Source organism: Opisthorchis viverrini (assembly GCF_000715545.1).
Source record: "Opisthorchis viverrini unplaced genomic scaffold opera_v5_9, whole genome shotgun sequence".
In the NCBI taxonomy this organism is placed as follows: domain Eukaryota; kingdom Metazoa; phylum Platyhelminthes; class Trematoda; order Opisthorchiida; family Opisthorchiidae; genus Opisthorchis; species Opisthorchis viverrini.
This window is the reverse complement of record NW_008751665.1, coordinates 2,250,563-2,270,375: the sequence shown is the minus strand read 5'-3', so window position 1 is coordinate 2,270,375 and position 19,813 is coordinate 2,250,563. Positions and strand designations below refer to the sequence as shown.

At 45.9% G+C, this 19,813-nt stretch overlaps 1 protein-coding gene across 1 annotated transcript in view; it reads right to left on the bottom strand.

The window, feature by feature from the left end:
- Nucleotides 1-911: 911 nt before the first annotated feature.
- T265_00896 (hypothetical protein) overlaps nt 912-19,813 on the bottom strand; it is a gene marked incomplete at both ends in the record, with an annotated part of 39,295 nt that continues 20,393 nt past the window's right edge. Inside the window, 10 exons of the mRNA XM_009164791.1 lie at nt 912-1,522; nt 3,184-3,459; nt 4,138-4,320; nt 4,421-4,598; nt 4,681-5,027; nt 6,517-6,804; nt 11,231-11,401; nt 12,757-12,989; nt 15,162-15,444; nt 15,811-15,891. Of these exons, the coding sequence (XP_009163055.1) occupies nt 1,271-1,522; nt 3,184-3,459; nt 4,138-4,320; nt 4,421-4,598; nt 4,681-5,027; nt 6,517-6,804; nt 11,231-11,401; nt 12,757-12,989; nt 15,162-15,405 (2,172 nt within the window). The remainder of the gene's footprint in view (nt 1,523-3,183; nt 3,460-4,137; nt 4,321-4,420; nt 4,599-4,680; nt 5,028-6,516; nt 6,805-11,230; nt 11,402-12,756; nt 12,990-15,161; nt 15,445-15,810; nt 15,892-19,813) is intronic.

Sequence of the window (19,813 nt, the reverse complement as noted above, 5' to 3'; positions counted from 1 at the left end):
TGGTGAACCTGTCGGTCGGTAAGATCGCGCCTTCATTATTGAGCCATCTCGATCTCAAACCGAAGTAACCATAAAGTGGGACTCGGCTGTTTCTTCTGACATATTTTAGCCCAATTTGCTACACAAAGGCCACTTCATGCCCCAGTTAAGATATAATACTGCTTTATACTAAATGCAACTTAGAAAACGCCCCTATTTGCGTTTTTTGGCTGAATGTACCAGTTTACTAGACCCCAAAACTGCAGAAATAATGTCGAAAGGTTTGTTTTTACAACTATGAGGTCTACTCTGGTTGTTTTATTTTTAGCCATTCGGAGAACCGTACCGAACCAACAGCAAGAGGGAAAGATACAGATCTAGAAAGGTCGTTCTGTCTTTAGGCCTCCAATACTATCAAATCTCGACGCCTCTTCTCAGAGTCAATCTTACGACTGTAAAATAGGGATGAATTGCCACTACTGACACCTATCACTCTAGCTCATTTCAGGGCGTGCTTTTCGCGTCCAAAACCTCATACGCGCTCCCGTTGTTGACAGGTGATGCAACATGTCGGACTGCTTGCAAGACAGCATAGAACTAACCCTAAGCTATTATGTTACGTGATCTCCGATTACCGAGACGATCGTTGTTTGTTTTGTTACCTCCCAACCTTGTGCTCAAAAGCAAAATTAGTTTCAACATAACTCATAAAGTGCAAGAAAATCCTGGAAAGCCCGCGCTACCGATTTGGACTTTGGGTCACATCCTCGGTTAGGCCTGGTCACTAAATTTCCATCAAGCTAACCGCCCATTTGTACATCAAGTTGTACGTGAGTTACAAATGAAATTGATGTTGACGAGAGACATTCGACTTGTTGGATAGCAAGAATTGCCTAATTAATCAGCAGCTGAACAACTGACAAAGCTGAAATGGACAATATGAATTGGATCGATAAAGCTGAGAGGAGCGACAAGTAGAAAATCACCCATAAAAAGCCAGTGAAACGTGTGATCTGTCGACACACGAAGGTAAAGAACGAGCGGTTGGCGAAAAAGCCTCGTCTGGTATACGCTACTAGTAATGAACATGTACAGGGATGACACAAAATATAAAATAGCGACAGCATCATATGGTATTAAGAGAAGAGGAATGACCCAATAGCTATGATGACGAATCTTGAAAAAAAGTAGGGACAAGAACAGAAAACGTGCACCTGGCCCCGAGTGATGAAGGGGCCGAGTACACAAAATGACAGAGAACAAGCGAACAAATCACATAGTGTATGTCTGGTTAGTCGACCAGGGATGTAGCAGCAATTGCAGCAGCTAGGTCTGCGTTGCTCGAACAACAGGAGCCTCTCCGGGAGGTGTTACTCGAACCGGGGACACGTCGGTGCGAGTGGCAAGTGTTGTGACGGGAGTACTGGCTGAGGGCCCCCTGCCAAAACCGAACGACGTTTGCATTCTCCGGCGCCGAACAGTCAATGGAAGATAAGACTGCGGCCCAACGTCGGGTTGTATCCTCGCCTGTTAAAGCTGGACCCTTAACAAGAAAATGTAGGCCAAAAAACTCTGTTAAATGAAAACAAAATCCTTGAGCAAACGCGTGTTCTTCATAAACGCCACACAGTCAAATATATGGTGCGAGAGCTAGTCTCGAATGCAAGTGCTAGAGATAAAGCGCGATGTGGAAACGTATTTGAGTAACCAGCCATTTGCCCTATAGGTTATCTGCTTGGATCGAGTTTGACTGACTTTCAGATTCTGAAAATGGCTTCATCTACAAACGTCATAATGGTTTTTATTTGATACTATGTGACCGTAAAGGAAGGATGAGAGAAAAGTGGAACTGAGATGGCCTGGTGAGTCCAGTGACATTACTTTCGAGTCAAGTAAATGCTTCGCTTTTCTACACCAGCGTAAAAGCTCTATCGTGAACAGCGGAACTGTCGGGATCTGATGTCCATCAGAGGTCCGGTCCATCTGTACCGGCGTCATCTGTCTCATTCTAACAAATGAAAACATAATGAGCGTCGACTGTTGTTTGTGTTTTGGACAGCGTATCCGTACAGTTCCATCAGGGATTTCCTCGTTCAAGCCTGACCACCAGTAGCCACCATTATTTAGTGTAGGTCTGAGTGTCTTACCTCACTGATCGATTGTGTCGAATACACCCCAGAAAATGAGGTCCGATCCAAGCTACGCAACGATGCTTAAACCATCACTCGAAAGGCGTCATAATTAGTTGGCAAACTCATGTACTCTCACACGGTGAGTCCCCTGGTAACGACGCTGAAAACTGGCTTTCAGAAACTCTGGCATAAGACGGTGTACGAGCCCAAGCCGGCATTGCTTTCTCTGAAGTGTCGCCAGAAAGTTCTCGCAACTTTGAGGAGCATCGTGTAGCCAGTTTCATGAACCTGTTTATCATACTCATCGTCCCATACCAGTCAACTACCGAGAATAGAGCGGCGAAAATGTGTCAGCCAAATTCCACTCTTTTAGAGAAAACCCCCGAATACGTATAGAACTCGGGTTTTGAAGAAAATGCATCATGTGGTGGAGTAAACAGAAGACCCTTAAGCTTCCCGAGCGAAGCGATCGCCAAAGTCTTCCGACTATCGCGACAGCTGCGAACTGGGAGAGCACTTCAGGCCGACGACGAGTCGTAGGGTGTGACTATTGCTAACTCGCAGAAAACTGTGAAGGCTTTGCGGAGAAGCCGCCAATTCAAGGCAATAGGCAAGCCAGCTGACGCATCGATGATATTTCCAGCATTGGAATATCACTCACGGATGATGTGTAGTTTAACATCGGTAACAGCTAATTAACTGGTTGCTGTTTGCAAAAAGTAGCCAGGACAAATTTTTGAGTACAATGAAATCTCAATATTCAAGCCATTGATTTGGGTTGCATTCCTTCCGGTTATCATGAAATCTGTTTTCTTCTATAAGATAGTGGACGTAGCTTACAAGAACTACTGGATTTGCAGCGAAAAAAAAACAAAGATACGTAGTGTGTGCTGGGTCTATTCACACAGATTTTTGCGACACTTTACCTTCTACTGAGGTCCTCACAACGAAACATAGGGGATACTGCAAACGTAGTTAGTGAGTGTCTCCAGCTCAAATAACAGATAATTTGACAGAGTCCAAAAACGTCATTCACGCCATCATAGGATACCAAAAAAGGATAACCGCCTACCTGACAACGTTTGAACGAATAGAGTAAGCGAGCTTTGTTAATCCATTCCTGTCTGATAGCTGATAGGGCAAGATCCATAGCACTTGACGGTAGTGGGGGTTGTACACTCAGAAGCTGAACGATACGATTCGCAAACGCGCCGACAGGTGTAGACGGTAGAGTTGTATTGGGCAGTGCACTGAGTGTCCGCTTCTGTTCCCCTTTGGATGAAGCCTGGCGAAGACTAGCTAATTGTGGGTCGATTGACGGTAGGGTGGAACACAGCCGGAACTGAAGCTGCGGGAGGGAAAAGTGTCAACAAAAGGCTTGATGTCACGGAAACTAGCGGGTAAAAGAAGCCTAACCAGCTATCAGTCTCGAGTGTGGAAAAGAGCCCCTGACAGAATATAGAGCATTCAAATGAGTTTGAGTGCCCATCTATCAAGATGAAGGGTGGAGAGAGGGGGTGGGGTGAGAGATAAAGACTAGCCGTGTAGAGCCAACAACTTATCACAAGTTAATCAGAGTACTACAAGAGCGTTTCTTACACAAAGTCTCTGAAGCTTTGCTCTCTCTTTTGTCTCTCTCCCTATATCTCAAATGAGCGACAAATTTAGGAAGCTTGATGGTCCAGAGTAGGAAATGCCATGTGCCCCCACCCTGAAAGAAACACAAGGGCTGAGGTGCTGTTAACAGCCCAGACAGAAGTAGTCGAGATGCTAAAACTGGGTCGGAATGCGGAGCTTCTGGTCAGTAAGTTTACGTCTTAACCATTAAGCCATCTCAAGCTCGGTCAGTTGATCTAGATCAGGGCAGATGCCACCAGGATCCCATGATCACACACATGAGCAACGATAGCAGGAACTGCAAGATTCCAACACGTAACACAATCGCAATTACCATTGGCTATCAAATCAGGACCACTAGACGTCTGAGCGATCATGTTACCGCACCAATAAAACTGACCACACTCACTGAATGAACGAGCTGCTCGTCAGCTGCCGCAAGCTCTACTGCTGCGGGTGACTGATTGCGACAGACAGCCAAAAATTGTACGCCATCACTTGGTGTCCAGTCGGGTTCTGGGGGCTTCGCATCAACTGTCAAACTAAGCAAGTTACAACGGAAAGCTGGAAGATACTCGGGACTGGTGACAATCTGCAAGGGAAATGCGAGTCATGAGGATGTGAGAGCGATAAACTAATGAGTAGATAACTTTTTTTTTTTAAATGACCAAATGACGGGTGGAAAAACGCACCTGTTTCCGACATGCTTTGGGAAGCAATTTGGCCATGGCTGCGACAACCAAGCAACCATTCAGGTCATCATCCAAAGGCTGCACCACGAGTTGATTGCCTACCGCCAAATTTTGAACCACAGAACTGAAACGCTTCACTCCCAAAGCATGCATGAGTCGCGTCAGGACGAGTAAGGCGCTGAGTAGGGGAAGAGTAATTATCAGTGTAAGGTTCGGCGTTGAGTACATGTGCGGAAACAAGGTCGAAGTGAATAACTCACAGTGCTGTCTCCTCCTCTGCAGAACCGTTAGTGATGCCTAGGGATTTGCCAACCGACATGGTTGCGTTACCGACCATTCCCACAGGTGGAATCGGAGTTGAACCGGATGGGTATAGTTGGCCGGATGAGGAACCAGAACCCACAGAGCTGCTGCCTCGACCAGGTGCGGCAGATACATTGATAAAGGGCTGAGTGATCAGTAAAGGATCCGCACTCAAAGCCTGACGTTCTTCTTGTTCAACGAGGCTATCTTCGTCCGGGACCGCCGTGAGTGAAGGCAGCGCGGTCCAGTGCCGGGCACCAGCACGAAGCAACCAGGTGAACCATGCGTGAATGCGGTAAAATATCTGTGAAAGTAAGCATGATCAGTTGGTGGTACCGGAATAATTTCCATTCCATCATGGAGATTCTGAGACATACTTGGGAGAAAAATCCAATTAAGCAACTTGTTACCTGACGTCAACGCCAGGGCTTCAGTAGTCAATGTCTGAACACCTTGCACCCAAATCACAACAACCAGCACTTGACCGTCTTTTTATCTTGCACACGGATGACAGCCAAAGCAAAGTAGTGGCGTCGATTCGAGTAATATTCCAAGGTTACTTGTGCAAACAAATGTCTAAAATATCGTAGAATAGACTTAGTTAGTGCTTTGACCGACGTCTTCGAATATCAAGGTGTCCATCAGTACGCTTTCCGCCCTCGAATCACATGAACCTGGTCACTTGTATCCGCCAAAGTGGTTCACTAAAGTACATCCATGCAACAGTTCTACGAAAGAAGTTGGTTTCCAGTGGTACGTCACCAAACATCACCTATCGGAGTTTTTCCGAACCAATCAGTCACCGACATCGGGAACAGGTAGCTCTCGGTTTGGGTAGAAGCGACGCTGCATGCGTTAAGCAGTATATTTCCACGGAGAAAAAAGCTCGTGACGGCGTATCTATGGTGACGTCGTGGATGAAGCATAGTTTTAGCTACTCATTTTAATCAAAGTAGTGTTTTACTGTTTGGTATGATCTTCGTACTGGCTGCAGCCGAACCACGCACTGTTGGCCCCAGCAAGGTAAGCGAAATGCAACCTTTGAACTGACTCATTACGTGCAAAAAATTTAAAGGGATGAAGTGTTGACCAGGGGTCAGATCACATGTCTGCACAATTCTTTAAATCCGAGTCAGACATTCGGATGCATTCTGAAGCTCAAACTATTTCAGTCTGCAGTGGTTAGAGCGCGAATTTACTGACCGGAAGGTCCGTGGTTCGAACCCGTCCTCTGCCACTCGACTTCCCCCGTCTAGGCTTGGGCGACCTGGCAGTATCCCAGCCCTCGTGCTTCCTTCGGGTCGCATGGCAGTTAGGCACCGAAAAGGCGCTACAGCTGACGATCGTGACACAATTCCGTCAACGGTTGCTCATTTAACACTTCGTTCAGGGTTCAAAATGAACTTTCGTTCGTGAGCACGATGCGTGAGCCATACCACTTGTTGAGTCTTTAGCTAACAGGAAACAGCTTCGGGTTTGTAAGAACAGGTTCCACGGATCGGTTCTCCTTGCCTGAAAACTAAACTAAACGTGTAGTCAGCCAACCAGTTGGCCTGACGATGATTTCGCGTAAAAAGCAAAACGATGCCCAGCTACCGATTGCTTTTCAGATTATCCGAAAGGAGGAGGGTATTTATTCGGGAAGGAGCTTCACAAGAGCTGTGTTAGTTGTAGAGACTCTCCTCTTAGTGGTCATCTTATGCTCCAAAGTAAAAGTGTAGGTTAACGATCATAACTCTTCTCACGATCACTTACTGTGAAAGTGCAATTATGAGACTAAACCAAAGACTGACCTTTTCATCTCTTGTCAAATCGCACAAAGACCGCATATCTGAGTCCCCTGCTCGTCTGTGTCTAACGGCAGGGCCACCGCCGACCGTGCTAACAGGCATTGGGGTTGCAGTACCGGCTGCAATCGCTTGTCCACAGAATGCTGGTGGAGTGGCTTCTCGACTGGGATGCGCATTTGTTGCCACGGGTCTTGAAGCAGACGTGCCGGCTCCACCGCTGGTGGTTTCGGAAACGAAAACCCGTTCTGCCGCTTGTTTTATTCTCGAGGCCATTTCAGACAAGTTAGAAATCTGGGAGGATAGGGAAAAGTAAACATAGGTCTCTCTTGATTTCATTCGGTAGTGAAAACCCTCTCGGTTAAAAACCGAGGCGAATTCCCTCAAGGGGGGTTTCAGGGGTGGAGGGGGGATTGGAATTTGAAACAAAATTCATTGGAAAACCGACTACTGGTTCGATGGCTGAAGCAACTGACACTTGTTCCTACAGTTTTTCAACCTTTTTGTCCAGTAACTAGTTTCAGGTATTTTGTCTACCACTTCAAGAGGTGATAACCCTGATGGGACTTGGCAGCGAGACAGTACACAGGTAAACAGGAAATATGTTACAGAAACAACTGGTTGAGTTTTATGAGCATGTTACAATAACCTTATCTGAGTTCCCAGTACACTCATCCCAAGATTACAAGTGTTACCTGTGCGAAAGGCGCAAGAACGCTTCCAAACCAAAACACGTAAACTATCCCGAGACACCTACTAGTCTAAAAACGCGTGAGAATTCGTAACATTCACTTTTCTATCATCAAGTCACCTTGTCTAAACAGAAGGATGAGCTTTCCCACACCCAATCACGAGCAAGTTTTATCTGACAAATTGACAAACGGCCGGCTGACTAATTTCCATTTCAGGCCTAAGCTGTAAAGTGAGCGTGTAAGGCTCGAGAAGTTGCATTTTACGCTTGCCGTACGGCTAAATGTATCAATCTTACCACATCGTGCCCGTTCGTCCACTTTGCCACTGATTTCTACATCAGACCTTCTCCGTTATCACAGTACTGTTGATTGTGCTATCCAGCAGACGTATTAAGGTTGATATCAACGCTCTTGTTGTGCAGTTCTACATGCGGTTTATTCCGCTACACGTCTCAGATGTTTTATTGTCTATGGGATGGTGACGAAAAAATTTTCGGCTCATCCGTGCCTCACTGTAGGTAACTGGTCGTTCAAGGGCTACCGACGGAATTCAATCGGTAGGGGATTCCGCATTAGTGCCCCTAAGGGGCATTCATATCATCAACAGCTACTGGAACTACAAGTTTCTTCGTCAGCCACAAACGAATGGCTTTGATGTCCCTATTCATAATATCACTTCCAAGGTATTACGAATAGTTTGAAGCGGCACCGCGCGATTTTCTAGGACGATATGAGCACTGTATGACCAAACTGAGATTTCAGCTTTCAAGCAGGCTACTGGTCGAAAAAGAGGGATGGCATCGACGGTGTACTGATCCCAATTACACTCACCCACTTGTGAAAGTCAGGTTAAGACCGAATCTAACTGCGACATCCGGTAATATTCCGTCCCTTGGACCTATCACAAACGCATCATCAACTGATATCGCATTCACAGTGAATAAAATTAACTTTGTACCTATTCTAGATCACATTAGCAAAACAGAAATTCAAAATAGTCAAAATAGTTGTAGTTCTTGACTGGTTTTACATAGCGCATTCAAAGTACAACCACGCATCACGTTTACCAAACTCTACATCAATGTAATCAGAGTTGATTATCGTTAAAAAGGCAACCAGTGATTCCTCTTCAGCGCCAGGTAGCGTCCTGGCGAGTTGGTGTGACTGCCAGTGCCGCCCGGACTGCTGACATGTTTTGCACCATCCTGATTACTACATTGTGATTCACAGAGGTCAAGTGATCAACTGATCGCTAGTCATGATCAGAGATCAGCGGGTCACATTGCTATTGGGTAAGCCAAACTGCCGGGTTTTCCCATTACAAGTACCATGTGGCATTCCACCTGTTTGGGAAGGACTTCTGAGGGCTATGCCATTGCCACCGATCAAAACTTCATAGTTAAGTTTCACCAACTAGTCACTGCATTTAATACTTCATCTGCTGATGCGGGAATATATATCTCCATAGGACTGATCGAAAACTGGAAACGCGAGCAAAAGAGCACCCGTCCAGACCAACTTGCACACTACTGACCGACTATGATTTAGCCTGGAACGAGTAGAGAATCAATATATCGATCATCTAGTCGAAATGAAACACAGAGGTGAACTTTATTCTTCTTTCCGAGTCATAGCACGAAGGAACCGCCCAGATTGAGTGAAGATCCTTGCAGGGACATTGATTAATCTATTCAGGCCTTCACTGTGCACCCAAAAAGGGATAAATGTTACTTTCAGACTACGTTGGCTTTGTTCGCTTGTCAGATTACACTTTACATCTATTTCGAAGGCGCAACCAGCCTTTCGTTGTGTTTCATTCTCTTCCGTTTAACATTTATTGAAGCAGGCGAGATCGTACGAAGTGAATCCACCCGCGACACTGGTTCAAAAGACCCGGGTAGATAAGTGCCCAAGAGTAACAACAGGATTATGATTCAGCATGAGAAAAGTAAGAAATTATATGTAAGTTGTCTATCCAGGAAGAATCAATTATTTGTTTCAACAAATCGAAAAGCGTTGAGACGGCCCAAGTGGTTGGAGCGCTAATTTACGTACCGAAAGGTCCGTGGTTCGAATCCCACCTCCGCCTCTCGACTTCCCCTGTCTAGGCTTGGCCAACCTGGCAGTATCCCAGCCCTCGTGCAACCTTCGGGTGGCATGGCAGTTAGGCACCGGAAGGGTGTTACAGCTGAGCCATTATCTTTATCTTATCATTTATAATTCACCGTTCCAGAAAGGCTTTGGAAGATAAGGTGGCTGGTTTCCCTTCCGCCTTAAATGTCCACCAACCTTCTAGTCGCTTGGCCTGACAAATCTTTTATGTCAAAAGCGAAACGATGCCCAGCAATATAGCTACAGATTGTCTCACGAAAATCTCCGAAAACCGATAGCCTTGTTTTGTTAGGGATTAACATTAACTGCAAAGTGCACACGTGTTGCCAACAAATACCTTACGTGATGAACAGAATGATTTTGCGAAATAACAGGGATTCCTTGGTGTAATGAGGCAGAAAGTGGACTGTATGGGTCATACAGACGACAAAATCTCAGTCTTGGCTATCGTCGATCTTGCGGTCGGTGTGTGAGCTGCACGGGCAACTTGTAACAGTCTCCTTGCAACCAGAGGTCTCAGCTGATGATTCGTTCAGTTGTAACACCCTTTTCGGTGCCCAGCTGCCATGCCACCCGAGGGAAGCATGCGGGCTGGGATAATGCCAGGTTGCTCAAGCCTGGAGAGAAGTCGAGATGTAGAGGTCGGGTTCGAAGCTCTAATATTGTACCACCTGACAGGTTTGGTCAAAAACTGCTGCAGTCACCCTTGGCTGAGAGGTGCACTATATCTTGGAAGACTGTATAACTGAGTACCGGTCCAATCCTACCAAATAAAGGGGTAGTCGTTCACATTGAGGTTTTTTATCATAAAAACCGCATTCCGTCAGTATTTTATCCATGTTACATGTAACATGTGGGTTCCAACTAAACCCGGGTTGATCGAGATAGCTCAGTGTTTAAGGCGTGAACTGCAAGGTCCATGATTCGAATCCAACCTAAGCATCAAGATTGCCCCTGTCTAGGCTTAGGCGACCTGGAAGTCTCTCAACCCTCGTGCTTTCTTCTGGTGGCATGGCATCTGGGAACTGAGAGGGTATTACAGCCAAATCCCTATTATGTATGTTTCAGTTTGGAAACAAGGAGCTGGTAAAACGAGAACCTTAGCCATTCCATGCGGAATATCATCCGAGCGGCTAGACGTTCGAGTTAGCCGAAATTCCATTCGGCACATAGAGCACAGAAGCAGAAGGAAGGTTACCAAACTTAAGTAGCAAACCACCGCCAACACTGCAAACGTAACGAAGGATGCCAATGAGCTTAGCGCATGCCTGTTCTTTTTTGCGTTAAGCAAAAAATGTCAGTAATAGGCGAACAGAGTAGACTGCCCAGTAGACAAGTACTCTTTTGTGCGCAAAAGGCACTCGGTTAAGACAGGCTCCAAAGACGAGCAATGAAATTACCGGAGCCTGTGCAGTTTCACTGCCCAGTTTCATTATTAAGGACTGGATAGAAAAAGCGTGTACAGGATAAAAACCAAACAATATAGGAACGGATTGAGTGGGTACGGTAGATCGATATTAGAGACGTGGTACGACGAGATAAGAGGAAAGGAATGTTCTGGTTACGGAGGTGGGTGTGTCATGTGTTGAGAAGAAAGGCATGTCGATACTGCATCCAACTCTCTTAGAAAACAGCGAGTTGCCGCACTGCTACACGGGTGTGGATAATGTAAGTTTGACCTTGGCGATTGGTAAGAGTACATGAAATTTCAACGCTTCACGAATTATGTCCCCTCACTTCTACGACGTGCTCATCAAGTTCTCCAAAGATATACTTTCATGTAGAGGACCACAGCTTCCTTACCCTTGTGCAGTGCCCGGTTCCTGGGGCAGGTGGGGATCTCAGGAAGTTCAGACCAATTGATGGGAGGCGCAAGGAACTGTTCAATTTCACATTCGAATCAAAAGTATACTCACCAGGAATGGCCACAGATTCAACAGATACAATCTATCCCAAGAAAGCACCAGGATGCTAAAACGACCTTGGAAGCCACGAGCTTGAGAGTCTTTCACACCGAAGTTGTAGCTCACCACGTGACCATTGATTTCATCACCGAAGTAGAACGCCCCCTCCGGACTGGGGGATACCTGGGAAGACCAAAAGAGAAGGTTGCCCATCAAAATCTTTGATCAACACAAAAGGTTAGATGGTAAGCATAAAACTACAAGAAAAGCCAACGAACCGTGCGAAATGACCTTCGACAAAGGATTTTCAAACCGGGTTGTTTTAGTCTAAGGAACTGGAAACAGAGTATAAGCTACCTTCTGGTTCAAACCAGGGACGTGGGAACACAGGAAACTGATTACTGACCGGGGTACTGAACCGACCTCGAACCCGACCTCTGTCTCCCGAATTCCCCTGTCTAGGCTTGGACAACTTGACAGTATCCCAGCCCTCGTGCTTCCTTCGGCTGGCATGACAGCTAGGCACCGGAAGGGGTACTGACCAACTAGGAATACAAGGGGTAGCCAAACTGGAAAAAAGCATACATGCCGAGCTTTCACAAGATTTTAGGTCACAAAACAGCGTACGAGTCTGGTAAATCTTGATAACTGAGTAAACGTGGGGCAGAGCAGCGATTTCCGGTAGTCGGAACGAAAAATCTGAGCAGAAGTCCGGTATCCCGGTTTTTTCTTGAAGCCTGTGAAACTTCGACGCTTCGAGGAGAGCCGATTAGATGTACGAAATCATTCTGCAACACACGTTTGAATATATCAGTAAGGTTTAAGAACGGGAATTGTTTAATAGATACATGACCAAACACAGCGAGCTACTCCAAACGAGGAGTAACTCTGTTGAACTCACGGAATAAGGAATACGGCCAATCCAGAAGTTACATGACTCAAGGTGATGGTATATTGAGAAAACATTTCACAATTCATCGAGTGGTGTACGGTAATAAATCCGATTAAGAGAAAACTACACTAAAAGCTCATCGAAGAAAAAACGGTGCTAGCTCAGTTAGTATCTGACAAAAAATAATCTCAACCCAACTGACCACTTCGTTGCAACTCGCCTTTGATCAAAAGCACGACTGTATGCAATTTTTTACTCTATGGAGGCTGTCACACGACAAACTATAAGCCGTCTCTGTCTTGACGTTCCTTAGCAGTTCAATAAGGTCAGAGAAATCAGAAAACGTTAGAAGGGAACAGTGGTCGATTGGAGTCATGCACCACCTGGGAGGTTGCTGTGATGCTCTCCTGAATGGCCAACAGTGAACAATCACTAGAAAATGTAGATATTAGCCTCTGATGGGTTTGTCTTGAAGTTCGGCGTCTGTCGGCGCTTTCAGGCGGAATGGGGACGAGGTAAGGTTTCCCTCACGCTGAGTCCGACAATACTTTCAATATAGTACAGGACAGGTCACTTTCCTTGCACTTTCTTGCACCCACTAGCCACCAACGGTGCAGGCCAAGTACACACAAAACAACAGCATTACCTCTGAGGACAGACTGCGTTGGCAGGCCGTCCGAACAAAGTGTAGTAAGTCCGGATCCTTGGGTAACTGAGTAGAACTGTAGGAGATGTTTGCCGCCTGGTCCTGACTCACCAAACCAGGCTCGTCACGTGTGGTAAAAGTACACGCACGACAAGTGCCCCGCATTGATAATAACGGTTGCTGAGACGTACCAGGAGAGGTGTTTGCATTCAGTAGCCCGGGGCATGCAGCATCTTCAGGAATAGGATAAAAGTTAGAAAGAAACAGACACAGAAAAAACAGGTGTACAACCAGTTTATCCTTCCGAAGGATCGCTCCTGGAAGACATATCAAGTCGTTTCTAAGGTAAGGAAATCGCGTAACATAGTAACATCCAGATTAGATTGATCAATCGGCAAAGCATCGCTTGTCATGATAGACGCACTGCTGTTGGAAATCACTGGATACAACACAGAGAGTCAACCTTTTGATGATTCTCCCGGAACAGAGTGGACGGAACTCGTGAACAAAGAAGAGGGCTCAGTCGGATGTTGTTGTTTATGTTGTGATTTATAGTTGAGGCGCATCTAAACCTTATATCATGCTGAACGAAAATCCTATGAACAAAATGCCTACCCGTAGAAGGCCAAAATCACCTTTGTGACTTTCAAGTGAGTTGGTCCGAAACAAGCGTGTCAAAAAAGTGGTCACACGTAAATGAAAGATAGCTGGCGCCAGGAAAATTATGGAATCTTCAGAAGTCATCCTAGGATTGGGGTAACAAACAATACTGCCCGATTGATCGCCGTTTCTACGAAGAACTGGCAGAAGACCAGTGAAAGTGCCAAGCCAGCAGCACATGCCAAACTGAAGGTCACACGATCCACTTCACGCAGGGCCGAATGAAATAAGCCATGGGGGAGGACTGATTCAAGGCTCTCAGTAGGGATCGAATCTGGGTCGTCGGACTCAAAGCCCACTAGGCTGTGAGATGGAGGCAGAGCTATCTTGCCACAAGTATCAATTCGTACTACCCGACGGCAGGTTTGAAAGGAATACGCAGTCATGTTTCGCTTATGATTAATGTAGGAGGCATATAACAACTCCTGATGCCATCATTACACCAGAGACAGCAAAATCACTGTTGATGCTGATGCCTCACTGACCTATCAGAAATCCACATAGAAGTAGGTTGTCATGAAAATGCCTGATTTCGAGGTCATTGAACTTCCCAACGGGCAAGTTGGTATCAACATCGAAGTAGAATAAAACTGCTAGCAGACATACGGATGCAAGGATTTCCTGTTCTAAGAAATGCGGTGATTTGAATCGGGTTGTCAATAAACAGGAGTTGGGGAAACGAGGCTTCAGTAAGGCTAACAATTGAGTGGAGGGAAAAAGCGGGTGTCCGGTGTTGGAGCCACGCTGATAAAATACCAACAGTCTGACCAGCAGCAATGAACTGACTTAATAATAAAAACAGTCAACCAGGTGTGAAAAACTTTCGGTGTATAACTACAGTGTCAAACTACAGTGCTCAAGCCTAGACAGAAGCAGTCGTGAAACTGGGGTTGGATTCGAACGAAAGATCTTCCCATCAGTAAGTGTGCTCTAACTACTGAGGTATCTCGAACTCACTGGGCTGAAATGAATTTCAAGACAGTGCATAGCGTAAATCCCATGGTTTGCATTACGATGTAACGACAGTTGTGCAAGCTAGTTTCGCCACTTGGGATTCGGTGACGACGTGTGAAGAAACGGAGAATTGAACCCTATTCAAAAGGGTAAGAAACTTAAAGACCGGAACATCATGCTCGCTGCTGTCAATGTTTACATCAAGGTTATTCGTGAGAAGAATAAAATTTGACCAACAGAAGCCTGGTACCACCCGATAGAATGTACATTCTGTCCACACCACGCAAAATAACCCAGACAGAAGTCGGTAGCAAAAACACCATTGATATTGATTCACATCTTGCATCATGTAGCCTTTCTAGTGAAGCGCAAGGGAGATATAGACATCGCTTTGAAGGGCGAGTTGCAAGCAGAGTACTCAGACCTTTTAAGTCTTATTCCAGCTCTCTTCCAAGCAGAACTTTCCTAGCTTGTTTTCATCAGCCATACATAGAACAACACTCTATTAATAAGACAACTCAGACCAACTCAGCGGTGCTTACCGCTCACAAAATCAACCAACCAACCGACTAGCGAAGCATAGGAAAATACTCCTTCAATTCCGCTTCTTACTACCTAATGTGTTTTGCATCGCAGAAAATAGATGAGTGTGAAGATTCGATTTCCTCTCTCATATGATAAAACAGTGGAGGGTGGGAACAACAACATAAAAGGGTATCATAGCAAGTAACGTAGCCGGTAGTTATGTGGCATAAAGAAACCAGAAAGTGCTTTTGCACTGAGAAACTCACCGGCAGCAAATACCAACGGACCAGATGGAGCATCTGACAACAACAAGTTGTCACCACTTCCACCACCACCAGTTCCATAAAGAACAACATGGGAGGTCGCTCGTCTGATAGCGGGATAGTCGGAATGAGAGGAATGTTCCGATCCATTTGGACGTGCAGGAAGTTGTCTATAGGGTTGTGTGCACATAACTACAGACGGGCCATGTTGTTCACAGAAGTGACAAAAAACGACGAGCGCGTTCATCACAGAGCGCTTCGCGCACCAGTTAATTTCTTAATGGACCTAGAAATGAAAATAAATGATAACGGGTCAGTTAGCCAGTCACATTAAATGAGATACTACAAGAGGAGAAAGCAAAAGTAGCCGTGCTAAATAAAGATAGAGGGCGAAAGCACTGAATCCTGAACATGTCCGTGAATAAAACCCCATCGCGACTCTTTGATAAATCCTACGTGGACCAATGCAGCCCAGCTGCATCATACACCTCGCGTCTCTTTTAAGTAGCAAGGACGCCAAGCGCCAAGAATGCAGCGGCTGAACGGCTTGGTTTTCAGTGTCAAAGGTAGAGGTGGTTTATTCCCAAATAAATAGGGCTGACATCCAGTAACTTGGGTTTGCAGGAGGAACCTCAGAAGTGAAACACCTCACCATAACCACACAGTGGAAGTCATCATGCTCGAGGCTGTCATTATTGGGTCCCAGGGAACTTCGGCCGCCATAGGCACCATTCTGAAGTGAATAACGTTATACATGAAAGCTGCCTACTATGCCAAATAGCTCGTCGACTGGCCAGAAAACATCTCAGTTTACGTCACTCGTCCCCTAAGTGAAGGGAAATTAATGCCATGAATGTACTGTATTGTGGCTACCCTATAAGGCAGTCGTGAAAAGGCTTTTTCAAATGATGACCCAGTGTTGACTCAAGTAGCACAAGGCATAGACACACTGTGAACCCACGCACTCGAAGGTTGGCCTGAAGGGGTTGGACCAACGTTCTGAGTTAGCGTCCCCGGCGACTTTGTCAAGCTCAGCGACATGTTGGAGATAGTCATCTGCCCTCGTTTGCGGGCTGAACTCCACCCTTATGCCTAAAAAGGATGGAACGAGGCGACTGAAGGGCCAGAAGCGCTAGACTGGCGAGTACACAACGGATGGACATACTGAGTGTTAAGTGCATTTGAGAACACACCAAGGATTGATAGAACTGTCTGGACGTGATCTGAACTCAGTTTATCAACTATAAACTACGTACCAAAGATACCCAGGTTCTAGCCACAACAGCTCCATCACCGAAAACTTGGAGACCACAAGAGGTACAGCGAGGTATATGATGCTATAGACCAACCAGTTAACTGACTTTCAATACTTTTAGTTATCCGATGAGGCACAAAACTGAATAGCTGCGCATCGAAGGCAATAGTCTCGATTCAGAAGCACCACTGATTACATGATTCAGCTGTATTTGTCAGCGTCATTAAAGACGGACGAGTTGAATCCCGTGGTTCTATTCAGGGAGGCAAGAGTTGTCAACCCGGATGTTTACTGGTTATGGTTTTACTACTTCGTTACCAGGTCACAGACTATCCATCGATAGTTCAGCTTTGGTACACGGCTGGACGAAGAGGGTTCTGATAGGTAGGTGGTCCTCCGGCACGCTTAGTGTACGTCCTAACTAGTGTAATGTGTGAAACAGTGAGCATCTTGCCTATCGTGTAAGAGTCTTTTATTCTTAAAATCATTTGGGTCACCTCAACGTTGCTAGTTCGACGTTCCCACACAAAAACACTATGTATAGGAGACACCGAGTGATCAAGCACCATATATTTCCGTACATCATCTGCGCGCGTAGGCCACGTTTCTGAACAGTAGAGCAGTGTGGATCATATCACTGTAGCTTGTCATACCACTGAGAGACAAACTGTCACCACGCCGGCGAAATAGGTGTCGAAGGTTGACAAAAGGCTGTCCTGGCACCTTCTGCATGATAAGATTTCACATTCATCCAGTCCGACGGAGCTTAGATAACTGCCTACGTGGATAAATTTATCGGCTACCACAACTAGTTCGTCCGGCAGAAGTAGTTAGGTTGTTTAAAATATCTTGCATCATTAATACATCTGAATTGAGTACAACCATGTCATCTGCATATGCAACCGAACGCCCCGAGGGTAGTTCCGCTCCCAAATTTTCAGCGGCAGGCAAAAAACTATTAAACAGATCACCAACAAGGGTGAAGAGGAATAGTAAAGTAGGGCAGCCTCGTCCTACACAGTGAACTCAGACGAGCTCACTGTATAGCCATAAACGCTAACAGGAGTTGCTCTGCGGTGTCGCGATGAGGTATGAATTTCGAAAGGACAGCGTTGATCGCCAGAGACTGTCACAGTTTCTGGCGACCATTAGCCTCAAAAGCAGAAGAACGACGGTCTTCGAAAATCTGAGTGAAGCTGTTCAGAAATCGGACTCGAAGTAGGTGTACGGCAGCAAAGCATTAGTGTTGAAAACTGATGTTAAACTGTCGATGACTATGATAATTAGACAGGCAAACAAAGTCGTCAATTCATCCTTGACTAAGGGGAAACCCAGCCTGATACTTCCGAACCACTCTGCCGATAATCCAGCAACCTGAGGAAAGTAATGCTAGGGTATCTTGGGTACTACGGCTACCGACTGGAGTCAGAGTGGAAGCGTGCTATTCCACTGATATCCTCTCTACGTTTGAAGCAGTTTTGGTAGCTTAAGGTGGCTGTGATTAGGGTGTAAACCTAGTGACCGGAAGGTCCGCGGTTCGAAACCAACCCCGGCATCTCGGCTGCTCCTGTCCAGGCTTGATCAGTCTGACAGTATTCAAGCCCTCATGATTTGTTCTGGTGGAATGACAGCTGAAAACCGCTACAGCTGAATGCTTTATTATTATTATTATTATTAAGGCATGGTATGATCATTAGGCTGCTCACAAGGGCTTCATCGCCTGCTTTGAAAAGTGGACTGTACAGAGCATCTCCATATGGCGTTGAAGGAAGGACATCTCGCACTCGAGCCCTGTTGCTGATGTGGCTTTGTTGTCGGCGTTCCATTCAGGTTCTGTGAGATGTCCTGGTGCCTGTGATAGAGGCAACATGAATTGTTCGGCCTATCGCCCGAGAGAATGATTCTGCGAATGGATGTTCGTTGCATTTTCTTCGGAAATTCTTCCTCTGAAACTCGTCTTGTCTCGACCAGTTGATCAGATTAGCTGAGAAATGGAACGAAGAAAATATTCTGGGGTTTCGCAGTCCACCAGTGTCCTTTGAAATTTATTAGGATCCTTAGTATCCAGCATTTGAAAGGTTTGTGTGCGCTATCATGGTTGCTAGTCGCTGGGGTGGTTTTACTGGTACTGCTATGATCTGATGATCATGAAAATTCAAGTTTCATTTGGTCTAGTAAGATGGGTTGGGAAAACAATATTAAGGGTTGAGGTCATAGCTTTTTCACTGTCTACCATTCATCCTCCAATAAAGCATCACCGTGGCTGTGCGTTTCCAGTGGTTTCCCCGCTAGATTGGCTCGACATTGTTGATCTACATAAGCTTGTTAGAGGTGATGAAATGAATGCCTCTGTATTGGATGACGTGATCCTGAGAAGACGACCCGATAGGTTGGGCCACAATAAATTGGTCGGAATCAAGTAACAGAATTCAGGAGGAATTGCAATGTTAAATTGAAACTCTCAACTGATAACCACATGATCCAACCGATGTAATGACCCGTAAGTAGTTGATGGCACCCAAGTGATACCAGTTGAGCGTTTGAAATGGAAGCCGCATTGACCATGGACTGAAGATGTTACCCTCCACTATTCCTACGCTGAGTATCACCTAAGAGTCTACCAATCAACTATGCTTTCTCCGGGTTAGGTAAGTCAACTTCAGCATTAATTTGCACTTTGAAGGTACAAGACGCATGCCAAAAGATGGCACGGTGACGGTTAGCTTATTTAACAGAGCTTGTGTCGCGCCTCCGTATTCAAGGTCCGCCTCTGTTGAAGGCCAGGATTATGGATTGGAGGGAGAAGGTAGTCAGCTGAATTGCTGTTCCAAGTACTGTGCTCAGCAGTCCAAACGTTCTGCTTTCTGCATATGAGGGAGCCAAGAGGTTTCCGAGCGCCAGTCGAACGAATCAAGTGGAACAGCTTGCGGAAGTTTCCAATATACTTTGCACCTTCCAATTCTTCCGGCTTTCGGGTCCACCAAGCTATTCGGTCTGCTCAGACACTCAGTTTCACCTGGCGTCGGAGAATGCGTCGGGTGGAGCTGTGGTTGCGGCCAGGAAGAACCTGTCGCCGTCATCATCATCATCGACAGCATGACATCAGTGTTCAACACCGATGCTTCACTGCCGTACAACCACGACTTATTTGAAAGCCTTATTGTAAAGAAAAGAGTAAAGGTGGATGGGGGGACTTAGTGCTGGCTTAACACAATCATTCCGAGGTGCCTACACCTCCAGACATTCACTCAGGCAATCTGGATAGAAACTGACAACAAGAACGCCACTGACATCGGTTGGCAGACATATCTTGTAGTGTCTCCAACCAGGCACAGTGAGGATCACGCGGTCCCCATCCCGGAAGGCGAGTAGCACCGACAGCACCCAAGCGTTTCGTGAT